The sequence below is a fragment of the Pygocentrus nattereri genome, chromosome 4 (assembly GCF_015220715.1).
Source record: "Pygocentrus nattereri isolate fPygNat1 chromosome 4, fPygNat1.pri, whole genome shotgun sequence".
In the NCBI taxonomy this organism is placed as follows: Eukaryota; Metazoa; Chordata; class Actinopteri; order Characiformes; family Serrasalmidae; genus Pygocentrus; species Pygocentrus nattereri.
In genome coordinates this window covers 22,719,262-22,735,249 of record NC_051214.1, presented here as the reverse complement: position 1 = coordinate 22,735,249, position 15,988 = coordinate 22,719,262, and the positions used below count along the sequence as shown (strand labels likewise).

The 15,988-nt window shown below is 39.2% G+C and overlaps 1 protein-coding gene across 4 annotated transcripts in view; it reads left to right on the top strand.

The window, feature by feature from the left end:
• Window positions 1–13,850: 13,850 nt before the first annotated feature.
• The window catches only part of ak9 (adenylate kinase 9), a 33,809-nt gene continuing 31,671 nt past the window's right edge, over window positions 13,851–15,988 (top strand). For 3 of the 4 annotated variants that reach the window (XM_017719893.2, XM_017719892.2, XM_017719891.2), the window contains exons 1-2: window positions 13,851–13,924; window positions 15,782–15,927. In XM_017719893.2, coding sequence (XP_017575382.2) covers window positions 15,808–15,927 — 120 coding nt within the window. In that variant the 5' untranslated portion in view covers window positions 13,851–13,924; window positions 15,782–15,807. Of the gene's footprint in view, window positions 13,925–14,856; window positions 14,925–15,781; window positions 15,928–15,988 lie in introns of those variants that run through there. The other variant, XM_037537574.1, reaches the window with a different exon arrangement.

Below are 15,988 nucleotides of genomic sequence, written 5' to 3'. Positions count from 1 at the left end.
ATGAACATCAGTGTGTGTGGTAGTTTTATCAGAGGCTTTACACATTTTGACACTCACTGAACTGGTTTATGTTCCTCAACTGTCCCATTATCTAAGCAGAGAGTTTCAACATTCATTGATGTTACTGATCCATGAGAGCTACAGCAGCCCCTATCTGATAGTACCAACTGTGTGTTATTAACCCCTTAAGAGGCAAGAAACTGCTATCATGTCCAGGCTTCCATTTTACTAAGAACTTTAGAGGAACACTGGTTTGCATTGCTTTCCAAGTTTCAAAGGTTTGTACTATGTAATAATTGTGTGATTTTTTGAGGCTAAATGGGTTACACCCTTGATTATGTACATGGTTGCGTCAACATTCTAGTTGTAGACAGAGACAGAGATTCAGGATATTCAGACACAGTGATGGTGAAAATTTCAGATGCTGACCTATTTGACTTTGCTGACCTAGTTGGCTTTGTGAAACCTTAAATGCCACAGATTAAAGATGTAATGAATTGAGAAAAGATAAGAAGATAGAAAAACAGGCCACCTTTTGTTTTAGTTTTATTTTTAGGCATGTGTGCTTTAGGAATAAATTACCCAGACTGTATCTACTACAGTTCACCAGAAGATTTTAAATAGATGAGGACTAGGATTGGGTGGATGTATAAGGCCAGGTCTGTAACTAGTATTAAAAATTTGAATTATTTTTTTTATATTTATTTACCTCTCCCTCTCTCGTGCTTACCTGTGTTTCTCTCTTCTCACTTCTCAGTCCTCATTGTCGTCATTATAACATACGTTATAAAACGCTATTTAGAGATGAAGATCTTTTAATGCCCGGTTGCGGCTCCACAGCAGAATTAGATTTGTAGGTAAACATAGAACAATCAGCAAAGATATATTTTACTGCAACAGAGGATCATCATCATTATTATTATTATTATTATTATTGTTGTTGTTGTTGTTGGTGTTGGTGGTGGTGGTGTTGTTGTTATTATTATTGTTGTTGTTGTTATCATTGTTATTATTATTATTATTATTATTTTTCCCATTTCACCTTAAATGGTGCAGCAGTTACATTCTGGCTCTTCTATCACCATTTCTGGTGCAATGGGAAATTTGAACAAGAATTTTCCTAGCCTGGAAAAAGATGGCATGCCCACTCCAGGCATGCCCACTCCAGGTAAGGGAAGAGGAGCTGCCTCATTTGGAGGAGATTAAATATCCAGGAGCCAGTTGAGGTGGTTAGGGCATCTGATCCACTGGACACTTACCGGGGTTGTCCCTGGACCGACTAGAGGGATTAGAGGGATTATATTTCCAAGTTGGCCTGGGAGTGGCCCCGGGAGGAAGTTGTGGGGGACAGGGTCATCAGGGATTCTTTGCTTTCCCAACTGCTACCACGACCCTATCTGGACTTAGCAGTTAATGATGATGACGATGATATTCTTCTTTTCTGGAATAATGAGTGTATCTAAATATTATGTATAGCTGAGCTAAAGCTTAAAGCAATGCAAGTCTGCATTTTCATTTATATTATGTTTTTAGCCTATACTGGGACAATAGTACATACTGTAATATATGTACAGCCAAGATGGTAAAATGGACATAAAATGTTGTGGCTCCAAAGGTGGTTTGATTTTTGTTGAAAGGACAAAACGGCTCTTCTTAACATTTTGCTTGTGTTACCTAATATTGTGTCATCAATATGCTAGTTACCAGTAAACTTTCTCATGCTTGCCATAGTTATGTTATGAGCAGGTAACACAATACTTAATTACTCATCTAACAGGAATTGGTAATATAGACAAGTATGAAGCTTGTAGCTTAAACTAACAAGCTACTGGAGCAAGAATTCTGATTCAGAGGTTTGCGTTTTAAAAACAGAAATTTGTTAATTACCCTCATAAACTCACATTTCTTGAATAGCTTGTATGTCAGCCGATGGTATGTGCGCTGAATATCTGAACATCTCTGCACTGGGAAGTACAGCATCTTGTACAGAGATAAACAGAGTGGTAAGATAAGTCTATGGCCAAACAACAGCTGTTCTGAGACCAGCTGAATGCAAGTCACTGCTGACTGTAGTCTTGTCACTGTTTCCATGTTGAATCTCATAAAACCGTTTTTGAAACTACAGAGGATATCGGTGTCCTCATGCTAGTTACCAGAGCTGAAAAATACTGAATTACATTTACTCTAATTTCTGTACTTGAGTATATTTTCCCAGTAACAGTACTTTTGGTACTTTGGAATGGTACTTTGAAGTAAAATTAAATCATAGTACTTTCACTTGAGTTAATTTACAGTGAAGGACTTCTGCTCTGCTACTTAAATTTTTAAAAATGTTTCAGAGTAAAACTACATTACTATGAGTGTCTCAGCTCATAAACCAATTAGAAGACAGCACGGTTAAATGTAAAAGTCAGTTCTGAAGGCCAATCAACTCAGAGCAACTTCCAGCCACAAAAACATAAGTTTTTTTTTTCATTTTCAAAAGCATCCGTTGCATAAAATATGGTTTTGAAGCAGTTTTATAGGTTAACGATGGTGTAAGGCTGTGATACAGACAATCTAGTCTAACATGTTCCCTGTTACCTCTGAACAATGATTCACTGTATCTATATTGTGTTTGGTGGAATATTGTGCAATACCACAGAAACCCCAGCAGGGCGAGTCAACAGGCTTTCCTGATGGTTGCTGATCATTAAAATGAGTTAAAGTCATCAGTTTAAATCAGTCAAGAAAATCAAAATTGGATAAATTGCTGTTTTTGCTATCAGTGAACTTAAACAGTATGGAGGCTGTGAATGTAATGTTGACACCTATAAGTTAATGTAAGCTAGCATTTAAAGACCTTATGGCAGCTGGGCTGTCACTAAATATTACATTATTAATTGAGTGATCTGCTCAGAATTTTGACTCTTAATAGCGTTTATTTAAATATAAGCTTACTAACAAATGGTGCACAGCCTTACAGAGCTCCAAACTACTTAACTAAACTAGGAAGTGTTTTATAATCATCTAACTTTGACATGCGTGTCATTTTTTGTCAATTTTGTTCTTTACACAGAAAAAGAAAGAGGTGTATTTGTGCACTAACATTATTTCTCAAGTAATTTGTCTGGACAGATTATTTCCAATAGTGTAGTCAACTCAGAAATGTTTTCAGGATGTTGTTTGCAGATATACAAAAAAGCAGTCAAGTAGTTTTCCAATAAACTATATATTTACTCTCAATTGAGTAATTTTCTTCATTGATATTTTTACTTGTATTTAAGTAAATTATCATTAATGTAACATTACTTTTACTTAAGGAGGGATTTTCAGTACTCTTTCTACCCCTGCTAGTTATGGACTTGATAGGTGCTAATAGCAAACTGAAGGCTTGAGGCAATGGCGGAAAATGGCGGAAAACTTGTTAGAGAGCACAATGATTGTGATTGGCTGCAATACAGGGACAGATCTCAGAACAAAATTTAATCATCTTAAAAATGCAGCTTAATAAATATTTTATCCCCATTTGATCAGGTAGGTCTGTGAGTAAACTATCGCATTATCAGTTATGCACCGTTTCCATGTTCATCTCATGAATGGAGATCCATGAACAAAAACCCTGCTGTGTCCTCATGGCTAGTTACACCCATGCATGAGGCTACACTATAAGAAAAAGGGCTGCTTGGTTGTTTACCACTGCTTAAAGATATAAATGTAACTGGATGTCCAAAACATATCTAGACACCTCATCTAATCAGTGAATTCAGTTACTTTAATGTGCACCTATTGCTGACACAGATGCATTACCAGTAGACTGGGATTCTCTGGAGCAGCTGCACATGGGCCAAAAATCACCATTCCCAAAGCAGTTGTCTGCAAAGTTTAGGACATATAGTTTATTAAAACAAACCATGAGCAGCTATGCATTACTGTGATTTAACCAGTGGTAAAATCAAACCCTCTGCCCTAAGTGCCTTATTGCTTTTCGAAAATGGCAACAACAACAAATATGATAAAATACACATGTTTAATAAGCCAACCATAATAAATAATAATCACATTTAACCACTTTTAACAAGACATTTTTATGTACTGGTGAAGAACGATAAGATTCAGTGACATTGTACACAGTGATCTGTCATATAATAATGAAAGTATCATAATATAGAATTATTTAATGCTGAAATACTTTAAAGTAGTTTAAGGGCATCATAACAAGAATCAAAGTTGATGTGCAAATAAAAAAAACATTAAAAGTAGTGAATAAACAGGTTGACTCACCGTTCACTTTGCTCTGCCTGAAGAAGATTAGTGTTTGGCCTGATGCTCCTTAGGGCCTTTATCTTTATATGCACCCATATAATTAGTGGGTGGGGCTACCAGCAGGCCTTGCATAGGCAAAATGGTCATGGCACTTTCAACATATCATTGCTGTCAGAACAAAACCTTGTATCCCCATTTTTGTCATTTTTCAGTTTTTGACATAATATGAAAATGCCTGCTGTCTTGTACATTGTGTGTAAATTTCATGATGGATGGACCAAAATAAACAGCCCCAAATGACTTGGTAAAATGTCTGGTTTCATTGACTTACATTAAAAGTAAAGTAGGTTTTTTCCCTCTCCTGTAAAGTTACCATTTTAGAGATACAAGGTTTTGTCTCGACAGCAGCGATATGTTATATATTTCATGGTAACTCAGGTTTTTCATAGAAATCAGGACACTGGACCATATTACCTATGTACACGAGCAGACCACCAGTGCTGATGTTTACAGTATTAAATTTGCGGTCATATAGCAGAGCTATAGTGACATAAATAAACGATTCAATATATGCTGGGTCCTTTTATTAATGTGTTTAATAATATTTCATCAGAATACCATCCATTTTCTAAGCCGCTTCTCCGTCAGGGTCGCGAGAGCCTATCCCAGCAGTCTTCGGGCGGAAGGCAGGATACACCCTGGACAGGTCGCCAGTCCATCGCAGGGCAGACAGACAGACACAGACAGTCACTCACACCCAGGGGCAATGTAGCATGTCCAATTGGCCCAATTGGACATGCTAAAGACAATTAGCATGTCTTTGGACTGTGGGAGGAAACCGGAGAACCTGGAGGAAACCCACGCAGACACGGGGAGAACATGCAAACTCCACGCAGAGAGGACCCTGGCCGCCCAGCCGGGGAATCGAACCCAGGCCCTCCTCGCTGTGAGGCGACAGTGCTACCCACCACGCCACCGTGCCGCCCTTATCAGAATACTTTCTGTTTAATTAGGAACTACTTCCTTCAACAGCACTTATCTACAGACTGATCTGCAGCAGTCTTCTATAATCTTTGCTGAAACCTGTTTAAATTTCTTTAAAAACCTGTCGAAGTTGTTCTGTTGTTATCTGTAGTTATCGGCGAGACAGTCTCAGCAGCCACCCTGGTCATGTGACTATTCCTTGATACTTGACAGAGCAGGAGATTTTTATGAAACAACTTTTTTATATCAAGATATGTCAGTGACTACTATCAGTGTAAAAAACTCAACATCAGCGACCTTAATGCTGTAATACTCATGACAGTGAATTTTTTGTTTAATTTACAGCATTCATAATTTCCCTACCTTCAAATGTAGTGGTTTTCCCCAGAAAATGCTGGACATTGGCCAGTTTTTTAATCTGTAGCTGATGCTGACCAGCTGACCCTTGAATACATACATCATAGTTGACTCAATTAAAGCATCAACAAGACATTTTGTGTTTCTGATACTTGATACTGGTACTTGATTTTTTTTAGTCATTTTAGTACACAATTTCTATTTATTGAGTTACAGGGAACAAATATGTAATACAGGGTGATTCAAAACGATTGATCTGATTTCAAAACGATTAATTTCACTTGTAAATCGTTACAGATCAATGCAGTGAACTGTAAATGGTTTAAATGAGCATAAAGTTTATTATGTAATTGTACACGGTCTCAGTCTGAACCTCCTCCAGCTGTACGGACATCAACACCACAGTCAAACTCATCCCATACTGGATTGAGCATGTCGGGTTTCGCTGCACTCACGGCTCTTTCAGTGCGATTTCGGAGATCATCCAGTGCTGTGGAACCAACGACGAACACTCTGAGCTGTTGGAGCTTCACTGCCCATGAAAATCACACTGCACAGTTATGATGGATTCACTCTAATGTTCTTCAATAAGAACATACAATAATAATATTGAACCTGAGCTTTCTGCTCAGGCATCATGTCACCTCACAGAGGGAAGGGAAGCTGTCTTCCAGTGACGGTTTAAAACTTTATGATGCCCTCTTACAATTACTATGTGATTGGTTTCTGGACGCCTCACGGTTGTAAATGTATGGCACTTTGAAATCAGATGAATTGTTTTAAATCACCCTGTATAATACAAGGGCTTTTAACCTTTTCTACCTCAAGGCCTACCTGTTTATAACTTTGAAAACGTAGTGTTCGTTTTCATTTATTAACCCTTTTGTCATGTTAATCAATGAAAATTTTCAATGTTTACCAAAAGAAAAAATGATGTGTTTTATTATTATTTCAACCTCAGATTCTTGGTTTTTGCTCATTTTCTGTGAAGAACATACAAAATAACCCATTTTCAGTGCCTTCACTCTGTTCACCCCCACACATTTTACTCCCCACCCACGGGGAGTAAAAGTGTGGAAGTGCTGTGTCGTTCACTCTGTTCTCCTTCTATATGGCCTGCAGTTAGTGTGTGTGTGTCTGTGTGTGTGTGTTTGTATGTGTGTGTGTGTTTGTGTGTGAGAGCATGGACATCATGGACAGGCTGCTGACTGGCTACAGCTGCTAAAGGAGAACCCTACACTGGACACTTGTGATATTTTAAACATCTGGTGTTTTTACATAAATTATGGCTGTATTGATTTAAAAGCAATAATGTGGTGGGTCCACCAGACCACTGAGTAACAAACACATCAATACCACATAAGGGCTAAGGTGCTGACAGTAAAAAACTGAGATTCAGGGCCTGAAAAACATTAGATTGTGAATTTCAGTCACAGAAACCCTGTGATGAAACCTTAAAAATGTAATGAAAAATAGAAAAAAATGGCGCTTAGTACACATTCAACTGTTTGTGCACCCTATGAAGTAGTGCAATTTCTGCAAAATGGACATTACCATAAGTTTGGATTGTAGTAGTATAGTATGTAGTAACATTCTCCACGTTCCTCTTTTATCACTGCAGTCAGTGTTTACTGTAGTGGAGAGCTAGATAAAGCAAGTGGCAGTTGTTTCCTGATTAGCAGCATTACTCTTATCCCTCAGCAGGTGTGAAGGTGGAGACAGTGTGCCTGATAGTGAAGTTCATATATCTCGTTTTGTGGTATTTTCTGCAGGACTATTAAGTTCATTTCTCAAGTCTTTTAAACAGAGTTTTAAATCAGTGAGCATATTAGGGGAACATCCAGTATGATCACATTATCTCAGCAAGGCTAAATTACAGAGGTTTTATCAACTATCAAACTTAAAAACTAATATGTATTCTGGGAAGTTTAGTTTCACTTTTATATCAAAGAAGCATGCCACTATAGAAGCATATCACTGCTTTTGGAAAACAAAATCTTACACCTCCATTTTTGTCATTTTTCAGTTTTTGAGAAATAATTTGAAAAAAACCTGTTGTCCTTTACATTGTGTATAAGTTTCATGATGAACAGACCAAAAGAAATGTCCCAAAATGACGTGGAAAGATGTCTGGTTCCATTGACTTGCATTAAAATAAAGTATGCTTGTTCTTTCTCCTGTAAAGTTACTATTTTGGAGATATGAGGTTTTGATCCAACAGCAGTGATATACAAAACAGTGAATTTAGTGGGGCATTTCTCCACTAAAAACCCCTGACGCTGGGCCACCAAGCCCAGATTTATCTGTCCAACTGCAAGATCCTGAAACATGATTCATCACTCCATTCATCACGTCTCCACTGCTTCAAGGCTGGTGTACTTTACTCCACCTGAGCCGATGCTTGGCGACCATGGAAATTCAACCCATGAGGCTTTCGACTTCCAACAGTTTGCATGCTGACATTGAATTCAGTCGGTTTGGGACTCAGGAGCGAGTGCTGCAACCACAAGCAGTTGATTTATACTTTAGCACACACTCTGTGAGCTTTTCTTACTGCTTCTTGGTTGAGCTGTTGCTGCTCCTCTGCATTTCCATTCCAGAACAACAGCACACAGTTGATCAGGGCAGCTCTAGCAGGGCACCATCTGGGACTGTGCTGGGACTGAATTCAGTTTCCCCATTCTAATACCCATGTTTACTTTTGTCAGGAGCAAAAAACACAGTCTCTAAAGGAGCCATATTAAAAAAATCTCAACAAATCTGTGGGTCAAAGAGCAACTGTTTTTATTTCATTGTTATTTAATGTTGTGCTGTAACCACTGTTTATTCAAAATACACAAAATCTTCAAGCAAAATATAGACACTTGTAGTAGAACTAGACACCTAGTATCCTTTTTATTCCTGCTTCATCTATATTTGGGCTCAGTTTCTGACCAGCTGAGCTGACGTTGGATGTTTCTATTGGTCAAACTGCAGGTGAAATTCAGCTGGTGCGTTTAGTGATATGACTGGTGTGACATTGCATAGAACTGTAGAACTGAGGTGTAACTGCTGTCCCATAGATTGTTGTTGGGGTAGGAGAATTGGAGTGCACATTAAGTTGCAGTGCATGCTGGGTACTCTAGTGCAGCACATTGCCATGTTTGCATTGCCATGTTTACATGTAAACGCCTCAATCGGAATAGGCTAGTCCAATTGAGGCCATTCGGAATACAACTTCTATCCTGTTGAACGAGGTGGGAAACCTCTAAATAATCCATTAAATAGAAGAATAATGGCCATGTAAATGCTTGAATCCGATTACATTCCCTATCGGAAAGTTTAAGTACATGCATGTGCATCGCGTCATAGTGAAAGTTTGTAACGTTCAACATGGCAGAGCAGGAACTGGTCTGCAGAGGAGACAAAGTTTATGCTCTGATCTTTAAAAGATGGAGGTGGGACGGATGTCCAGCTTATGTGTCTTAGAACATGACATCTTCCTCTTGCCACTGTATGCTTGATTGAAGGTGCCTGTTAGCAACTGGAGTAGAGAAAAATTAGCCAGAGCCACTAATTAAAAAGGCTGATCACATACTTTTGATCAAACAGCTTATGTGCATCATTTGTAATCCAAAAAATGTTGATAATGTTTAGGGAAATTGATTGTTTTTTGTAATGTATTCTGTGCTGTTTCTGTTCAGTTGTTTGAAAAATAGAAATTTGACTTTTTGAAATTAGAGAGTTGAATTGAAACATGATATGCTTCTCCACCGAAACCTGAGAATAATATACTTCATATAACCAAACAACAGCGAAAAGTGTTTCCTGATCAGCAACATTCCAATTTAGAAAGTAAGCCTACTTTTGGTATGTCTACATCTAACAGACTGATATATTTTATAGTGAGCTGCAAGCTGTAATGTCTGTAATGGCTTATGGTTATGCAATGGGCTATATATGGATACATATGGAAGATGGTAAGCCTACTTAGCTAGATTTGAACTTTTTTATTGTTAGATGGCAACAAAATCGCATCCTCATCCATTCGGTCCTCATCACAAGCTTTTAACATTCAAATGAGGAATTGTTCTTCGGTTTCCTCCCACAGTCCAAAGACATGCAGTCAGGCCAACTAGACATGCTAAATTGCCCTTGGGTGTGAGTGTGTGAGTGACTGTCTGTGTCTGTCTGTCTGCCCTGTGATAGACTGGCAACCTGTCCAGGGTGTATCCTGCCTTCCGCCCGATGACCACTGGGATAGGCTCCAGCACCGCCCCTCCCGCGACCCTGAGGGAGAAGCAGCTTAGAAAATGGATGGATGGATGGATGGATGGATGTATGGATGAGGAATTTTTTTCGTTCATCAAGATACAAACAATGTAAATGTTCCCTCAAAGGTTCTTCAGTGGTTCTAAGGTCTGATTGTGAACCTTAAATCAGTTTTTCCAGGTGAAAAGTTGGTATTTGTACCTTTTCATAACCGAATGTTTTAAAACAGAACAGTAGAACAAAAGGCTGGAGGCGAGGCGGGGTGTGTGGAGTCAGTACAGCTTAATAAATATCATTTCAGTGCATTATGGTTCAGTTATGTTCCCTGACTAAAAGTACTGAGATGAACCCTGAGGGTCCCACCCGTGACAATAGGGGTCCTGCCACAGTGACAGTTTCACACTTTTATTTCTGTGAGTGTATATGCATTCTTGTGTATACAGAGCCAAACCGTTTTCTCACTTTTCCCAAAGCTCAACTGAGCGGGAAGTACACCTATAGTCCAGGGCCCAGTATTCCCAGTGTCCTATGTTCAGTTCTGTATATCGCTGTTGTTAGAAGAAAACCTTGTATCTCCAAAATAGTAACTTTACAGAAGAAGCAAATAAGATACTTTACTTTTAATGTAAGTCAATGGAACCAGACCTTTTTCCAAGTAATGTTGGGCTGTTTCTTTTGGTCCATTCTTTATGAAATCTACACACAATGTAAAGAGCAACAGGTCATTTCAAATTATGTCAAAAACTGAAAAACAACAAAAATGGACATGCGAGGTTTTCTTCCAACAACAGCGATATGTCACATCATACCTTAATTTGACACGGGAACCCTATGAAAGGGCTACTAGTGTCATAGTTAATGTCTTGAGGTGAGCAAAGGTCATACAGGGTATAATGCAGCAGATTTGTCAACAGGTCCATTGGCTCAGCTTGTCTAGTCTGTAATTTAAATCCTTTTTTATGAAGCTGGACTGTAGATTTTTTTTTAAATAATTGCTTTATCTAGTTGAGATGTGGTGCACTGCCCTTTGTTTTTCTTGTTTCCAGTTGTGTTATAATAATAAAGTACAAACTTGAGGTTGTATTCACCTTATTTTTGATATGACCACCGTATTTCAAGATTACGGTCAAAATATCCGGTTGGGGAACTAATGTGTTGTTCACTATGGTTTTAGCCAAGTCAAGGAATGAGTGCTTCTTAAGTTATAATGTCCCATTAAATGTTTGAAGTATTTTTGAGACAATCAGTTTGCATCTCTCTCTACAGCTACAGTGAAAGGTATGAGCATAAACGTCTCAAGAAAGTGCAAGTGGATTGACATGAATGTGGTTTCATAGTCACTGTTTGTAAAAGCTGTCATTGTTGAAATCTGTGCTCATAAAATCAAACCAAATGGGAAATTGCCAGTTAAACATCAGAACTTCAAAACGCCACTGATTAACAAACTATATTGTCTGTAAATGGATATATAAAATGTCTTTATTTGAACTAGAGCTGACATCAGAGTCCAATGCTTAGGTAACCCTGCTAGCTTGGTGCTGTCATACAATACAAGAAGCATTTCTGTTTAAACAAAATGTAAAAAGTTGTAATAAAAAGTTTATTAGCTTAAGGAATCACTACAGGCCATAAATAGGCTCCACTTAAGAGTTTTTCTCACAGGTTTCTGTTGATGGATCAATTATAAACACTGGCACACAAGCATTTAGGTATCGCAATAATAAAGATTTACATTTTTATTTATTCTCATATTTCTATTGCGTTAGGATGTTCCTGGTATTTAACAAATAGCTGCTGTCAGATATGTATCTGTATACCTGTTTTTATCATTTTTCAGCTTTTGGCGTAGTTTGAAAACGTCTGTTGTCCTTTTTTGTGTAAATTTCATGAAGAATAGACCAAAAGAAACGGCCAAAAATTTGAAGTTTGAAAATAGTCTTTTGCCATTGACTTACATTAAAAGTAAAGTAGGTTTTTTCCTTCTCCTGTAAAGTTACCCTTTTGGAGATTTTGATCTGTTTTGATCAGATAACAGCGAAATATAATCTGTTCACACTTGCACTAAGTTCTCTCCTTAAGCCAGTCAAAGCATAGGGTTCAGGAATAAAGTGGGTAATGGGAAAAATGGTGAAGGCGAATTGACATGAAGGGGACGTTAAAAGCTGTATTGAAATTTAAGGTAGATGTTGTCGTTGAGGATGTGCTCAGAGATTCCACTGTTGGCATGAATTCCATGTTTTACAGCGTTAGTAATGTTTTGTGAATGTACTGTGATGATCACATAAAACATTATGACTACAAACACTGAAATGCTGCCTCTCACTAAATAGATTTTCACATACAAGTTCTGATATTTCACTGACCATCACACTAACATCAGAATGTGTACCTCTGTCAATATCCCAGATGTTTGGTCCTTACTCATTTTCATGTTGAGGCAATATGATGAGGGCAACCTGGCAACGTTATTGTTATTGCAGTCATTTCCCATGAAAATTTCAATGAGGGAACATAGGATCCTGGGAATATAGGGATGTTTTCAAAATTCCTGGGAACAGAGGACCTGAGGAACAAGGAGCCTTGGAAACATAGGGATGACCCCCTGAGCAGCAGTGGTAGCAGCATTCATTGGACCCGCAAACTTTCAGCGTATGTGAATGTCTATGATTGAGTTTTTAATAAAACCACAATGTGAGCTAGGCCGAGTAAAATTCCTTTTTGGCAGAATGCCCAGTTTTAGTTTCGGTTAAAAAAAATATGTGGACTTTTTGTAGAAATACAGATAATGCATAACTTATTGCAATGATTATAATCTGGAGATAATTTGATAAAATCATGCGGGCCTGCAGCGAAATATGCGGATGTATGAGCAGGCCCTGCTTTCCTATCCAGTCCCCCATTAAAGCTTGAGTGTACGAGACATCTGTTTGGCTCATTTTTAAATCTGACACACATTTCATAACAGCTACCAAGTACACTTGAGTTTCTGTTGGTGTGTTGAGTTGATGTCTGTCATTTGGGTCGGTGTTCCTGTTTGTTTTAGGGGCATCTCTGCATGGTTGGGGCATATCTCTCTGTTGGACTACCCATGGCAGTTTAAGGTAGAACCTCTGGGCGGCTGTACTAGGAGCTGGCAGGCTAAAGAACAAGCAGCATCATGAGTCTGGGAACAGACAAAGAGAGAAACAAGCATTTACACGTTCTTTACACATAACACTATTATATGAACAGCGAATTTCTGAACACTTTAACTGTAAAATTGGTTCAGTAATAAGGGAGTTGTGGCTGATTTAATCCTGAGACTCTTCGGCTCTCAATACAAATCGGCTCATAAGCGGATCTTGACCGCTCCAACATGGCGGACGCGCAGACGTATCGCCTCAGATAGAGAACAGCAGGCAACGCGGCATCTCGGTATGGAGATCTATGGTTCTGGTGCTTTGGCCAGGGCCGGTTTATGAGGAGCCTGGCCACTTCCTATTTCTCCGTTATATCGAAAACATGGCTGGTGAACAAGCAAGAGGGCGCCTGTGAGTGAGTCCTCAATGAATGGGAGTGAATGGAGCTCAACGGCTAAAAACGAAAAGTTCACATAGTCTCTAATCACTCGCCCAGAACATTTCTTTAATATTAGAAAGCAGAAGGATGTGTTTCACTAAAAAAGCAAAGAAAACTCACCTCTATTTTTCTTTTTTCTACAATTAACGGGTTTCGTGTAGCAGGAGGCGGGCTTTACCGCTAGAGCCTGATGATTGATTGCCGAGCGCTGCAGCTCATTGGCTGTTCGCGCTCACTGACGCCATGGACGTGCATGAGGCGCCGTTTCAAACTCCTATAACTCGAGTTTAAAAGCTCTTAAAAAGATATATAAATTATCGCATTATTTTACATTCAAAATGTTTAAGCATTTATAAAGTATGATTTTGCTCAAATGCTCTTTATGAGCCCATTCATTTTGGACTCGCTCGGGCGCGCCCTCTAGCGTTAGAGAAACTCCTCTGCTTTTCCGCTGTCACCATGGCTACGCTTCAACACAGTGAAGGATGGGAAGTTAAGCCACATTAGTAAACCGTCACTCCTGCCTTTGGTAAGAATATATAACGTTAGTTATAGTTATGTTAAGCTACAGCTATTGATAGAGCCAGCCTGCCAGAACGATATTAACGTTAGTTATTCTTAAATATCAGAGCGCGCAAACAACCTGAAGTACTTAAGCGAGTTAAGCTAACGTTAAGCTAGCTAACGCGAGCTACCAAAGTAACTCAACCATAATAACTAAAGAAGCGTCTTTTAAAGCTGCTACGTTACTGAGTTTGACATTAAACGCTCGGTTAAACGTATTCACTGCTGTCTTGCTATCTTAACGAACGTGTACCTCCACCGTAATGTAGCTCAAAGGGGAACTCCACCGAATTTTCAAAAAGTCTACATGATTAGGTTAAATGGTTATGATGTGAACCAAGTGTGGTTCCTGAGCGTGGTTTGGTTTGAAGTGCTCAGTGCTAGAGAAACTCGCAGAGTCACAATTGTTCACAGTGGTTGTGATAGGAACCTCAAGGGGAACATGCAGGGTGTTGTCAGACAAAGTAGTCCCCAAAGAAACCTCAACCTGCACGTCTTCTAAATTTATGTGCAAAAACTCAGAAGACACGTGTAGCTTCACGGGTTGTTTTGGATAGTAAATAAAAAGGATATTTTTGTGTTGCAGATGTCATGACTCCTGGTTCCTATCAGAACCGCTGTAAAGGGAAAAAATGAGAAATTCTCTGCAATGAATTATTTCTCGGGCAGCAGGGTGGCACAGTGGGTAGAGCTGTTGCCTCGTGGCAAGAAGGGCCTGGGTTCGAATCGAATCGGGAATCGATCCTTTCTGTATGGATGTTCTCCCCGTGTGTGTGTGGGTTTTTTCCGGGTACTCCGGTTTCCTTCCAAAGGCCAATTGGACATGGTAAATTTAGGTATGAGTGGATGTGTCTGTCTGTCTGCCCTCTGATGGACTGGCGACCTGTCCTGGGTGTATCCTGCCTTCTGCCCAGCGACAGCCTGGATAGTCTCAAGCCCCCCTAGAAGGAGAAGCGGCTTAGAAGGTGTGTGTGTGTGTGTGTGTATTATTTCTCGTCAAACCACTTTGACTGAATGTTTACATTTCAAGCACAGAATTATTGAGAAATTTTGAAAGATCGTCTGAATCACGGACTCCTAGCTATTACTACTACTAATACTACTTCTATTAATATTAGTAGTATAATCACTTGTAGGTAGTCTGACCAGAGGAGGATGGGTCCCCCCTTGTGAGCCTTGGATCCTCCCAAGGTTTCTTCCTCAGCTCTGAGGGAGTTTCTCCTTGTCACTGTTGCCCCTGGCTTGCTCACCTGGGGGTTTTACATTCATGTTGAAACTTTGTCTTTTCTGGAATTCTGTGAAGCTGCTTTGTGACAACATCAGTTGTAAAAAGCTCTACAAATAAATTTGATTGGGCTTGAATTGGACTGAATTCCTCTTTAACAAACTGACAACGACAGCAAAATGTTATTGCTCTAATGTTGCTCTTTGACAGCTCAGGAGACATAATGGTGATTCTATATTCTTCAGGAGAAACAGCATTAGGCAAAAGGAGATGTGAGGTACAGGAGAGATAAAGAAGAGACAAAAGTTTAGTTGTAGATAAAGTTGAACGTTATCATTATTGGCAAGTCTGAGCTGCTAAAACGCAAGAGGAGACACTGGAGTCTTTGGCTCAGAAGTATCGGACTGTCTGATCTTTATTTCCATCTGAACTCCATCATCAATATTACATCCTGTTGTGTTGGGGAAACCTCAAATACATTTAGCAGATCTCTGATTTTTATTCATTTATTATTGTTATTATAAAGTCACAGACATATTACATTTATTAAACTTACTATTTTCTCTCCCATGACCTGCTATATCCTTTATCCCTCAGCCCTGTCTGAAGGCCTTCTTATTCCCATGGCGTCACATGTTCCTGAAAGACCTGCTTACCCTTTTACTGACACCTTGATAGAGGACGAAGCTGAGAAGGAGTATCTGCTGGCCAAGCCTGCCTGCTTTATTGTTGTCGGGAAGCCGGTGAGTTGTCAGATTTAAGACGAAGGTCTAGACACAGTGTTACGTTCCGCTGCAGAACCAT